Raw genomic sequence first — 14,306 nt, 5'->3', positions numbered from 1 at the left:
ATCGTCCCGCTCGGTGACTCATCAAATCTTACCTCCATATGCTGCTTTTCGAATGGTCTGGCCGAAAGGGCGATTGCCAGCCTCAAATTTCTGGCCCGTCAGCTCGATGATAAGAGAAGTTGGCCATCTACGCTAAGCAGAGTGCTGCATCGTCTCAATGGTAAACCTTTTCTCGACACTGGTCTGTCTCCTTTCGAGATTTTCTACGGTCGTCCTCTCCGCCTCAGCCCGGAGAATGCTCTGGAGGAGGGCGATTTGGATGCCAGTGGTCACACTGTTCAGTCTCGCCAGGCTGTGCGTGATGAGATTGACCGCTTAGTTCAGACTGCATTAGAGGCCAGGCAGCAGCGCCTTGATGATACTCGTGGGTTACGTCGCCGTGGTCCTCCTCCGGTCGGTACTGAGGTCATTGTTTTTAACCCTGACACTCTGGGACGCGGAGGGAAATACGATCGGACGATCTACCGCGTCCTTGAGATTATTCGTGGCGTTGTCCTGAAGCTGGTAGATGCCAAGGTGCCAGAAGACCAAGTTATCCCCAGCATGATTAAGGAAACTCACTACGCCAATGTTCGCCCTTACTATCGTCCATCCGGGGGCATGTGGTTTGATGGATGGTCGATAGTGGGCCTCACGCACAGGTTGTGTGCGCCACAGGTGCCTGCGTGCAATCATGTGCACGCGTGTTTTTGCTCGGGCCGAGCAATGGCCAGTCCTTTATTCGTACAACCCAAGTCTGAGTCGTAGTAGACCCCATCTCCATCAGATTTATGTCTTAGTAGTAAGTTATTGACCTTGAGACTTAATGGCATCTTCACTGAGTCGTGTTCATGAGGCGGAGCCCGGTCAAACTCTCACAAGGAGTATTAGACATTCTGCGTGATATCCGCGCGCGCCCTTGGTTAGATTGAACTCCTAAACTTCCCGGGTGTAATATTAACTTTCTTGCTATTTTACCAAAACTATGGAATGAATGTTAACTAAATGGATAGTTGAAAATTTAATTACCAGTTTCTAGGGTTAATCTGTCTCAGTGTCTATTAGAATTACGGTATTAATTACCGTTATTAATTTGACCTGAAAATGTTAACACTTTCTGTGTAACACAGTGAACTAGGTGTAGGGGAAAATTGAGTTTCAGTCACTCGGTTGGGTTGAAAAATCCATAATTTGCGTGGCACGGCGTGAAACTTCGTAAAATATTTCATGTTCACATGAATTGATTTCTGATGCAAATTCGAGGAACTGTTTTATTTTTGTCACAAGGTTGATCTCGAGGTATACAGTATGTTATTAGGGAATTTATCGGCGTTAGGATATCTCTCCAAGTGGTGAGAGCTCGTGGGGTCAATCACTGGATGGCGGATATCCTCGGGAGAATGGGGAAGCGGTGTATGGGGTATCTTTTTAGAAGATTCGTTACGAATTTGTGAATATATTTGGACCATTGTCGCCCTCGAGCTCGTCAGAAAACACATGGCTGGAATGCCGAGGAATGCCCAGTTGGGACAAGACTTGCTCTATCACTTGGTTTCCCTCGTAGATCTCGTTTTCCGATTGCGCTGAGTTTTGGTTGTGTTCAAATTAGATACGGAGTTTGATTAGGAAGTGGCGATGAAATGCTACGGACAACTCAACGAATCAAATGATGAGCCCCAGAGTCGTTCCTCTACGACCCTGGAGGCCACCCATAAAAGTCCCTTAACGTCCACCGGGGCGAAACTCCGCATAAGTATGTCAGAAGTGGTCAAGTTACTCACCGCTACAGCAACACTAGGTAGACTTTAGTTTTCTCTCAGCCTAGAGACATTCGATTCACCATCATCATCCATCCTAACTACACTCAAACCCTCCTTATTATAATAGAAACCTCATTAGCCTCACAACATGACATCTAACAAATTCGATCAACTATCAGGAAACTCCTCTCCATTAATAATAGATGATACCATCCTATCGAATTCATCAGCGCTCGGCTCGCCAGAAAACCGCGGCCATCGCTTTTCTCCATCATCACAACTTCCCCAAACCTCCTCAATTTCCTTGTCGACCTCCGAGACCCCCGGTTCGATCCCCGGTGGCGGGCTTTCTTCATCGCCATCTTCTGATTTAACTTCATCTTCATATTTTTTCATTGGAATGTCCGGTTCTAGCTCAATTAGAGGTGGTCTTTCATCAACACTAACTCCAACAGCGGATCTGACAACACATAATATTCTTAAAGTTCTACTAAAAAGTTTTTCGTAGAGCTTTAGCAAGCTCTACTTATTCCTTGTATAGCTTTTTGATGACTTTTTTTGTGAGTTTTTCTAGTTTTTTGAAAAAACAGGATCTGTTCGATGAACTACGTCGGCTCACACACACATAATTTTCTGAGTTTCAGTTTTGGAGGAATATATGTTCGCTCTCCTCATCAGCTGCTGAGCTCAGAAGAGTTTATATATGAATTCGAGTAGAAGTGTGATACAGAACCAATAAGAATTTCCTCTCAGAATTTTAATATTATCACAAACTGTTACTACTACTTCCCATCAATGTTGGAGTAGTAGGAATATATGTAATCGCTTTCCTCATCAGCTGAGCTCACAAGAGTTTATATACGAATTCGAGTAGAAGTGTAATACAGAAACCAACAAGAATTTCCTCTCAGAATTTTCCTATTTTCCCCGCACTCACCTCTCGCGATGGGACTTCGTTCGAAGGTGTTGTCGTATTTCCCACGGTGACGCCAAAGTGACGTTGCAACGGCAGCCTATGAAAAAATTTCAGTCATGCGGCACAAGTAGTACTTGTTATACCATAATTTGACCAAATCGCGATAACTTTTAATAGCCGACAAGTTATGATATATATTACATACCTCTAGAGAACATCATTTTCACGTTTTTATCAACCACATTTGAAAATTCATGAGTAACGACTCACAATAGTTAGCTCCAGCAGCTTCCCCTTTAGTTAAATAAGAAATGTCCTCAACTTTCATATCCTCAAATTTCGGCAAAAACTCCTCCTTGGGAACTTCTTTAGTCGGAAAACTGAGGAAATGCAAGATTCAACCCAATACTCCGAAAAACAAAACTTCATACTACAACCAATATGAACGTTATATCAATTTAGGAGGAAATTCTGCAGTGTTAAGGGGAAATATTAAAATTCCCAGAGAATTATTGTTAGTTTTTGTACTACACTTCTACCCAAATTCGTATGCGAGGAAACTCCCGAGCTGAGCTGATGAGGAAATCCAACACTGCTTACTGCCATCCAGATTTGTAATAGAGTCTCGGGTCTTGACCAACTTCGTCACACCAGTCGTGATACATTAAATTAGACTGACATTATCAACTTCAAACCATCTGCAGTGCGATGCAAACCTACCCGATGAGCGTTTATACCCGTGTGAAAATGTACCGCTTCCGGAGTTTTTAGATGTGCGTCACAACAACTACACCAGAAGCTGAAAAATGGAAGTACAATTTGCGATTCGCTGAAAATATGAACGATAAAATTCCTATATATTATTAATTGGAGTTTCACCCTAGTGATATGAGAAAAAACTAGTGAAAAGTATATTTCACGACTACTGCATATCACCGCTTCACGTAAAACGGGTGAAACTCCATTGTAATACTTACAATGCAGTAATACATTGGAGCTTCACGCGTTTTTCGCGAAGTGAAATGTGTTTTTCACTAGTGTTTTTCACATCACTAGGGTGAAACTCCATTATAGTAACGTATTGAAGTAGTAACACTAGGTCTTCGTACCGCAGGGGCGGAGTTCGCTCTTCCCGCGTTTAGTGATTTGATCAACAAATTCGACATATCTCCCCGGTTCGATCCCCGGGTCGGACATTTTTCCGTCAAAAAAGTTTCGAGAAATCGAGTTTTTCGATTTTTGCGCAAACCTCGGCATATAAAAGAGTCGTTTCAATGCATCTACTGGCAGCGTTGTAATATATGTCCGCTTCCCTCAGCTGAGCGTAGGAGTTTCCTCACTAATTATAGGAGTCCATATACAAACTAGGGTAGAAATGTACAGAAACCAACAAGAATTTTGCAAAATTCCTCAGAAATTCCATATTGTCACCAACATATGTGGTCCGACATGTGCATATTTTCCCACACTGTCTACTGGACTCGTACGCTTTCTAGTTATTTTCTGCACGCATGCACAACACGAAAGCGCCTGTTGTTGCGGTATATGCTCCGCCCGTTACGCTCGCTCCGAGATTAGTATAAATATAATTCACTGGAGCTTCACGACCCGTTTCACGCGAAGTGGTGAAAACGCGATATCCAACGCGGTGATATGCAGTAGTCGTGGAATACGTTTTTCACTAGTGTTTATGCATATCACTAGGGTCAAGAAACTCCACTGCTATCAATGATACATGTAAAAACATGATAAAATTCCATAAAATTTTAATTTTTTTCGTTTCAGTATATCTAAAACATTTATCAGATAATTGCGGAGCGAGCGAAGCGAGCGGAGCGTATTCTCTCACTTTACTAACACTCTGTGCGTGCGTGCGTACAAATTATCCAGCTCGATCTAGAGAGGTTATGATCACATGCTATACACCATTCGATAGCTCTCGCTCTGGGGATACTAGGAAAAATACGAAATTAGGGTTCCGCCCGGACCATGTAGATTTCCGTGCAAAAAACATATTTTAGCAGAAAAACGCCAGGCATGGGAATCGAACCCGGATGCCGAGCTCCGCCCCTTCTCCGAGAAGGCCTAGTTATATATTCACCACGACAGCGACCAAACCTACTGCCTCGGGTAGCCATTTGCGCTGATCGCTAGTTTGATTCGATGGGATTTAATTTTCTCGATTTCCTTGTTGAACGCCTCGCATATTCCAAACCTTTTCCGCATCTTTTCCCGTTGAGTCAAATGCACCTAAAATTTTGTGAAAAAAATTTTAATTATTTGTATTAGAGTTTCACAACCCATTTTACGTGAAGTGGCGTCGTGAAACTCAGTGAAAAACGCGATATTCGCGGTGATATGCAATAGTCGTGAAATATGTGTTTCACTAGTGTTTATGCATATCACTAGAAGAAAATTCCATTATACGATAGATTATGATGATAAATTATCACTAAGCCCATATTTCCCGGAAAGAAATTACCAAAAATTACAGAAAATTACCAAAAATTACAGAAAATTGCAGAAAATTACACAAAATTACAGAAAATTACCAAAAATTACCAGGATGAAAAATAAAATCATAAAATTCCCCAAATAACGAGGGAAAAAACCAAAAATTACACGAAATTACCAAAAACTACGAGCAAAAAATACCAAAAAAATATCATAAATTACTATACCGGATCACTCCGATGCTCCGCTTCAATATCTCGCAGCGCATTGTCACCTGTCATACCAAAAATTGGGAAATTTTCACCAAAATTCCTCTCTTACTAATTCCTGCAGTTTCCACGAATACATCGCATATGTTACATAGAATTGAATCTTCCAAAATACCTATCGAAAAAAAAAAAGAAGAGAAATGCCGACGCCCGGAATCGAACGCAATAATGTTATGCCAGTTAGGAGAGTTGATAAACATAGGACTCAACGCGTGAGAAAGGCGTCTTAAATCCATCAATACTTTCATGTTGGAATCGCTCGCCTCGAGCACAGCGGAGCGAAGCGTTCCACGATGTGCATCAGTTAAATCAAAATCGAAAAAGTGAAGTTTCACGACCCGTTTTATATGAAGTGGCGTAATACTCCATGTGAAAAATACATTTTTTCGTGGAATGTGAAATATGTTTTTCACTAGGGGGGTTTCATATCACGGTTGAAACTCCATTGTAGTAGAGATGTGATAGTAACTATTAATGCTACTACTTCACAAATCACAACCTACTGGCAAAAATTATAAAGTTAGTATATGTTTAAATTAACGTTATTAATGTTATAATTAATTAAATTATATTAAATGTAGGAAATTTTCATATCACATATTAAACTCTCATAAAACCATGGAGTTTCACCCGTGATACGAAAAACATATTTCACGACTATAGCATATCACCGCGAATATCGCGTTTTTCACCGAGTTTTACGACGCCACTTCACGTAAAACGAATTGTGAAACTCCAATACAAAACCACCCTCCATCTCAAATCTTACTTATTTCTTCCTCCGGAATTTTTTCCACAATTTTTTCTCCCAAAACGATGCAAATTGGTTTAACCTCAACCAACCACGTGTTCGCTTCTTCCGACCAATTTCCAGCATATTTCACTCCGAATTCACCATGGAGAATCTCCGCTTCATATCTGCGTTGAGGAAATGCAAGTGAGAGCAAGATTGCAAGATTTACAAGGGTGTCACTCGCGGCAATTTAGCTCGCATTTTGATGATATCACCATCATCCCGAAATCGTTTATTAGGATTTCCATCCGGCTGAGAATATCTCCACTCGCGAGTAGATTCCCTAAGGTAGAGGAAATAGTAATTATAAACAACTGCACGACTACTGCATATCACCGCGAGCAATATCGCAGAGTACTACGCCACTTCACGTAAAACGGGTTGTGAAACTCCAGTGTTTGAGAAATTCTCATTGGTTTGTTACGTACTTGCCATATCGTTGCTATGTAACGAAACGATAGTAAAAGAGTGCGAATAGATATCGCCCAGAGGGCAGATACAGTATCAGAAAATGGCAATTGTAACTCAATAGGGTATCTAGTGTTTTCAGAGTTACACACTGTAGTTTCGCAACTACCCGTTTCACGTGAAGTGGTGAAAAATGCGATATTCGCGGTGATATGCAGTAGTCGTGAAATATGTTTTTCACTAGTGTTTTTCATATCACTAGGGTTAAGAAACTCCACTAGTGAAAACATATTCCACTCCGCGAAAAACGCATGTGAGTAGTGAATAACGCGTAAAACACGTGTTGTTGATATGGGGTGATTCGCCAAGTGTTGTCAATTCGCCACTTCATATCGCGTTTTTCAAATGGAGTATTACGACGCCACTTCACGTAAAACGGGTAGTCGTGAAACTCCATTATATAATGAATACATATATTGGAGTTTTACGAACCACCCGATCACACTACGAATGAGCAGCTCACGAACCGCGTACATACTCCTACTGAAATTCGCATACACTACATCACCACTAATATCAGCTCTACAATGGAAGAACATATGTTTACATCACCAACTATACAAATTCGGGTAGTAGAAATGTGGAGACACCAATGAGAATTCCTCAAAATTTCCTACTAGAATTGCCTTTTTTTCTTACCGTCTTCTCATCGCATCAGGATTTGGAATTAAATGAGTTATTCTCTCACGACTAGCCATAAACTCCTCAGGGGTCCTCCCATAAGGATGTATACTTCTATCAGTGCATATTGACCGTAGATGATCGTACGCGTTGCCGGAGGAGTGGTATGAGCGCCTGATTAGAGCGAAACTGTCAAGTGAACTTCACTCGAAATCGACTTGTTATCATTTGAGGTGGTGACGGGTGACACGATGAGTTTTGCAAAAAATAAGAATAACAACAGAAATAATTACGAAACACTCTATAATGGAGTTTCACAACTACCCGTTTTACGTGAAGTGGCGTCGTAATACTCAGTGGAAAACGCGATATTCGCGGTGATATGCAGTAGTCATGAAATATGTTTTTCACTAATGATTTTCATATCACTAGGGTGAAGAAACTCTAGTGGTTTCTGTATTACACTTCTACCCAAATTCATATATAAACTCTTCTGAGCTCAGCAGCTGATGAGGAAAGCGATTACATATATTCCAACACGCGTTAGTTCATACTGTTGGTAAGAAGTCTCCTCTTGCTCTTGCTCAAGCTGCGTGCGAGTTGGTGGTGTATTAACTCCGCCGAACGAATCAAAATCCGTAGCACTACTGCTAATTTCCGATCTGAAAAAAAAACAAAAATAGTGTTGGTGTTGACAACATGGAAATTCGCACCCGAGTTCACATGTCATTTGATGACGAAAGCGACCATATATTCCTCCAACACGCCGATTCTGAATTTTGAAAAATGAGTTCACTAAACAGTTTAGGAAAATATGCACATGGTCAACTACATGTGTTGGTGATAATATGAAATTTGGGGAAATTTTTCTACCCGAATTCATATTCAAACTCATATAGAAAAGCGAAGATATATTCCTCCAAAACTGCGCACAGAAGTATTTCCTTTACCATCACATGAGTGAAAAAGTAAATTATATTTTATGTGTAATGAGTATATTCATTTTTGTATTACCGCGACGATGACGCTGGAGTGAGTCGCACAACTCGGGTGAATCTGGAAAAAATTAAAACGATCACAAAATAATAAAATTCTTGAAAAAATAAAAAATGATGGAAGAGTTTCTTGACCACCCTAGTGATATGAAAAACATATTCCACGAGTACTGCATATCGTCGCGAATTTCGCGTTTTTCACCGAGTTTTACGCCGCCACTTCACGTAAAACGGGCAGTTGTGAAACTCCATATTTCATATTCATATTTGTTCTAGTATAATCGAGTTCCACTCGAAAAATGAAAAGCACTAGTGAAAAACATATTTCACATTTCACTTCGCGAAAAACGCATGTGAGCAGTGAATAACGCGTAAAACACGTGGTGTGGTTTTTCATGTGATACGGGGTGATTCGCCAAGTGTTTTCAATTCGCCACTTCATATCGCGTTTTTCACATGGAGTATTACGACGCCACTTCACGTAGTAAAACGGGTCGTCGTGAAACTCCATTATATGCTACTCTCGGATCGAAAATGGCTTACCCGGAACTGCTCGTTGGTCTCGGCGTTAGTGACACTCTAGAATCTGACATTTTGTTGATGATGAGATTTAGTGACAAATTCTGTAATTACCATTTATAAACCCGGGAGGTGGCGGAAATGACGGTCGAGGAGTTGCGCTTGAAGTGGTATGATGAACAGAGCCTGAAAATTCTCATTAATTGGTATAGCAATTTGGGAGGAAAATACGCACATGGTCAACTACATGTGTTGGTGATAAAATGAAAATTCTTATTGGTTTATGTATTACACTTCTACCCAAATTCATATATAAACTCTTCTGAGCTCAGCAGCTGATGAGGAAAGCGATTACATATATTCCTACTACTCCAACACTGATGGGAAGTAGTAGTAACAGTTTGTGATAATATTAAAAGTCTGAGAGGAAATTCTTATTGGTTTCTGTATTACACTTCTACCCAAATTCATATATAAACTCTTCTGAGCTCAGCAGCTGATGAGGAAAGCGATTACATATATTCCTACTACTCCAACACTGATGGGAAGTAGTAGTAACAGTTTGTGACAATATTAAAATTCTGAGAGGAAATTCTTATTGGTTTCTGTATTACACTTCTACCCAAATTCATATATAAACTCTTCTGAGCTCAGCAGCTGATGAGGAAAGCGATTACATATATTCCTACTACTCCAACACTGATGGGAAGTAGTAGTAACAGTTTGTGATAATATTAAAATTCTGAGAGGAAATTCTTATTGGTTTCTGTATTACACTTCTACCCGAATTCATATATAAACTCTTCTGAGCTCGGCAGCTGATGATGAGGAAAGCGATTACATATATTCCTACTACTCCAACAACACCACTGCGCGCGACTTACTCATTAGAGAATCCTCGGTTTCTGATGCACATCTTCGTGCATACGGATCTTCATCATCATCGTCACTGCTATTGAAATCAACGGCTTCAATAGTTTCCACATGTTCGCGACTTCGCACATGTTGTGTTGCCTCCCATACGCTCGAAAAGGTTTCGAGACAAGCCGGACAGTAATAGGAATTCCCTTGAGGGTCTGAAGAAAAAAATTATCAAAAAATTCACAAGTATTGATTTTACGTATTTGCAAGCCGTTTTGAATCAAGGCCGTTTCCGTACCTGATTTGAATCTTGTTGATCGATTAAGATACGCTTGTCATTACTATTATCATCTTCAGCGATACTTCTGAGCGGATTTGTGTAGATTCGATCGATATGAAGATCAGCTCGTGAAGTTGACACGTCCTCATCGGCTACTGTGGAGGGTAGTGAGCCGGCTGAACTTGGAATGAGAGTGCTTCCACTCGGTAAGGGGTTCGGCGCTGCCATACTAAGCTGGTTTAGAGCAACTACGCATAGTGTATGTGTCAATTTGATATGCAAATGTGTGGAGGAAGTTGTTGCTATCACAACACATGTTTATAGCTGCCATGGTTACATTGTATATGCGGTATAGTTTCAGATTGATTCTCATTAACCAGCATTACCGAGCACACGACTGACTCTCAGACTGAGAACGGACTGACCACCAAAGAGGTTTAGAGGTCTATCACCCCTACATGTACAGAATTATGGATAAGCTGCGACAAGTGCGACTGTTGGACTGAGGTCTACCACGAGTACAATGACAAATTCTTCGATTGTTCTCTGATTGCTTCTGAGTGTCTTCGTAGGTAAGGCATGGCTCATTATTTTCATTTTCCATATGGGAAAGTGAAACCGTTGCGGTGTAGAACATGGCATGTAATAACAAACTAAGATTACACTTAGCATCAACACACTTGTGGAATTGTGTTCTCGTTCATCATGGCTGCCGATGCTGATCAGCACACCGTCGGTAGAAGTGCGCGTCGTCTCAGCCAATACGACTTTGCCGTGTTGAGATACCACAATAATAGCCAAATGCAGCATAACCTCCAGTAGTTGCGGTATCGTAGATGAATGACGATAATAATATCGTAGATGTGCGCTTTCTCTAGTAGTACATAGCCACATAGAGCATGATTACTTCGAAGTAGCTATAGTTCATTCGTCACTAACAGTAGCCATCTTGGCTCAAGTTTCCCTTCTTCTCCTCTACCTCGCGTTACATCGCAACCCCACAGCCTTAACGTGCTTACTTAAGTAGTGAAATAGGAAGTCCTAGTTGCCTGAGGCGTTAATTAGGTTTAAGGCGCAATTTGCACCTATGAAACATGCGAGATAAACAGATGCGAGCGAGACGATAAATGAAACTGCAAGATACACGAATGGTGTGTCGTCTCAGCTCACGGTTCTTGCACTCTTGAGTGCTCTTATGATATCTCAATTCGGTTGAGTTGGTTTCGTTGAGGGAACTCTTTTTCCTCTCCCTGCAAAAGCGCTGACATTCAATTCGTTTGTGTGCAACTCGATAGAAGCAACTGTTATATATATTAATTTTGAATTTTTATTACATATTTCAGTGATATTTATAATTTTTCAGGAAAATTATTTTCTATATATGGGCTCGTCACAGTCATCCTGCTTGTCCTTGCCCCGGAAACACTCTTCGTTCAACGACGATTCGATTTCAACAAGATGTGGTAGTAGCAGCTTCGATGTGCTATCGACGAGTACTTCTCACTGTGATGATTTCCAAGCTCGTGTGAGAAGATCAGAATTGTGCGAGAGAATCGCTGGACGTGTTGGTCGAACGAGTGGTCGAGATAATGGTAGGGAAAAATTGGGAAAATTATATTTCCTAAAAATTTTCCGTGTTTATATTTTTTGTTCTTCAATACACTTTGTGGTAAAAGAATGGTAGTAAACAATTGAGAAAAATTTCTGTCCCGCATTTTTCATGTTTATGTTTTGTACATGTTTTGTTTTCAATACATTCATAAGGCACGACATTGTAGAGATGATAAGTTTGAGTTCTTTCCCCCTCAAATAAATTGATAATTATCGGTTAGGGAGAAGCTGAACGATCACATTTCTGGGATATCATTTTCCAATGGTTTCAGTTTTCTTAGCGGTAACCTCTTTTTGGGTTCTTGTTACGTTTAATGCCTTTTCATATTCACTTTTCTCTTACGTGGCTTTTTAAATGCTTTTATTTTTCATTTAATTGAAGTTTATGAATTCTCGGTTGTCATCTATGCTTCTACCAACAGCGTGAATCTCGAAAGTTTTGCCCAGCGAAAACGCTTTTAGTGACAGTATGTGATCTGTTAGTGCTGCGGTTCGTTCATATTATAGTTTCCTTTGGAACTTAGATTTGAGACTTTCTTTTCGTCATTGATTTTGGAATTTTACTGAACTAAAAAAGTTGAAATTGAATACGCATAGTCGCATATTTTTATCGTTTTCAGTTGAGGTTATTATGTGTGAAATTCCGTGTTGTCATTTATCTAATTTCATCTATCTGTCTATGAGTTGCATGGATCAACCTTCACTGCGCCATGAAATTATTATTCGATTCAGGTTTCTATAAAACTACTAAGCATGGATCTAGGGTTAAGTGTTGGTAAGGAATATTGTTCTCTCCAATGTATGTCTCTATTGTGTCGATTTCGATAGAAGTTCACGAGAAGATGGTATGACCTGTAAATCGTCTGTTGTACGACAAGGCTTGTATCATATTTAGTGATCATTATTACTAGGTTATCATTATCGATCATCTGGGCGCGCGCTGTTGTAGTCACTCAGATCTGATTCGTATTAACTCATCTTTCTCCTCTACAAATCTCGTAATCGTTACTATCCTCTTGAGTATTGTTTGTTGCTGATTCGTGAAGAGAAATCGATTACTTTGGCGCGCGCTACTGTTGTTGGCCGCTGAGTCAGTGTGATTCTGTTTGTTTTTAGTAGTGTATTTGCCAATTTAGGAGAGGTATGCTCCTTTTCACTGATATTTCAGTCGCCCGGAAGGATATGTGTTCCGTTGAGGAAACGTAAGGGAGAGCAAGATGAGCAAGATTATGGTTTTAGGTTTTCTCGTTCCAACTCAACTCTTTTTTACCGACTGATTCTAATTCATTACCCACAACTTTAATGAAAAAAAGCTGGTCTTTTCAAAATCATACCGACTTCAATTAACGACGTTAGTTTTGGCTACATAAGCGACCACGTCGAATTCTCCGCTACTATGCGTCCTACGCGTGTATGTACACATTTGCGAGTCGCAAATCGTTACTCGTACGGCACCAAAATAAAACTGATGTGAATCTGTATAATAGAAACTGTATCATCGGAAAATACCGGGAAGGAGCGTCCGAGGCCAACAAGGTTACGCAAGACAGGGTACTCAGCAGGAAAAGATATACATGTCCTGGGAGTCCCAAGTTGGGACTCATGGAGCTTGCCGACTCCGACTCGGAGGGCGTACTTTTGGTCGCGCAGGCGAGGCTCTATGAAGATGGAAGACTTCGGTGACTGGCTCGTACAATTTCTAATACACATCTGTGATGAGAGGCAGATCAACCCTGCGAAGCTCACATTGGCACTACCAATTCGGCAGGGGAGAATGCTCCCACGCACAGTCGAACCGAAATCAGACTACATCATTATATAGTAACTCAACCTACTCCTTCTCCTGTGTATATACTGAAGGTCAAACCATACTCGTCTCACCTTGATGCGGTAGGACTCTGATGGAGCTAACTCGAGAGGGCACACAAGAAATGGATTGATTCTCATATCACGGGGGTGCTGGATGGTGCTGTTCCCAGTGGTACTACGAAACTCCGAATCTCATATCCACTCATACTGCCGAGTGTATAGTAGGTAACTAACCGTTCGGTACTGTCTCTGTGAGAAGGATATGCTACACGGTAAGGTCAGAGAATGACATTCTCACAACGTGAGGTTATTTCCTGAGATACACATTCTCGGAATGTGTATGTCAGGAAATGACCTCACGAGTGTGGGGCATTCTCGACACTGCAAGTTTCTCGCGGATTGCGGCTCGCGATGGGGCGAATAGATCAATTACCGGCCCCTCTGGAGTAGCAAAAGCTAATGCCGTTAATAATAGTCGGGATGTTCTTAAAAAGACCACTTATATCATTAAAATTTTTGGTAATAAATTAAAATGTGTCGGTGAAAAATTGAAGGAGAGGGTATTATCGCAAAAGAAGGGGGTAAATTATTAAAAATTCAGACAAAATATTGAAGTGACCTGGAAATGCTGTAGACCTCATTCTCCCGCGTTACCCACCTTTTGGAACAGATAGTGTCGATAAGCATTACATAAGAATAGTACTGGTATTCTCGCTAGCAAGGTCAACAAAATGCCGCCTCTGTCTTTCACAGGACCAGGTTGGCACAACCCAGCCGCTTCACCCAAAGCATTACTCAGGTGGCGGAACTGATGAACTGTTTTACCACTGAATTCTCAGTTGCTCCAGAGGGCGTCCTCCCGAAGTGGCTCGTTTACACAGGGTGTGCTTTACTTCTGTTGAGGACGCTTTCATACGTTGAGGATGCTATCATACGTCCCTGTGCTGATGGGTCCCGTGCTAGTTAGCAGC

General features: G+C 41.0%; 3 protein-coding genes across 3 annotated transcripts; all 3 read right to left on the bottom strand.

The window, feature by feature from the left end:
* Nucleotides 1-2,379: 2,379 nt before the first annotated feature.
* Pmar_PMAR015926 (hypothetical protein) lies at nt 2,380-3,647 on the bottom strand (the record flags this gene model as incomplete). Its single annotated transcript, XM_002776645.1, has 5 exons — nt 2,380-2,425; nt 2,677-2,752; nt 2,926-3,035; nt 3,256-3,329; nt 3,633-3,647. The coding sequence occupies 5 exons, from the start codon at nt 3,645-3,647 to the stop codon at nt 2,380-2,382; spliced, it is 321 nt and encodes a 106-aa protein (XP_002776691.1).
* Nucleotides 3,648-4,773: 1,126 nt separating this feature from the next.
* Nucleotides 4,774-7,337, bottom strand: Pmar_PMAR015925 (hypothetical protein; the record flags this gene model as incomplete). The annotated part of the gene is made up of 6 exons (XM_002776644.1): nt 4,774-4,905; nt 5,337-5,383; nt 5,431-5,493; nt 6,148-6,296; nt 6,341-6,454; nt 7,279-7,337. The coding sequence occupies 6 exons, from the start codon at nt 7,335-7,337 to the stop codon at nt 4,774-4,776; spliced, it is 564 nt and encodes a 187-aa protein (XP_002776690.1).
* Nucleotides 7,338-7,910: 573 nt separating this feature from the next.
* Nucleotides 7,911-9,778, bottom strand: Pmar_PMAR015924 (hypothetical protein; the record flags this gene model as incomplete). The annotated part of the gene is made up of 4 exons (XM_002776643.1): nt 7,911-7,922; nt 8,275-8,316; nt 8,799-8,834; nt 9,689-9,778. 4 exons carry the CDS (start codon nt 9,776-9,778, stop codon nt 7,911-7,913), a joined length of 180 nt encoding a protein of 59 aa, XP_002776689.1.
* Between the last annotated feature and the right edge of the window lie 4,528 nt (nt 9,779-14,306).

The sequence above is a fragment of the Perkinsus marinus genome, assembly GCF_000006405.1.
Source record: "Perkinsus marinus ATCC 50983 genomic scaffold scf_1104296953072, whole genome shotgun sequence".
Taxonomy (NCBI): Eukaryota; Perkinsozoa; order Perkinsida; family Perkinsidae; genus Perkinsus; species Perkinsus marinus.
This window is presented reverse-complemented; position numbering and strand designations above follow the sequence as displayed.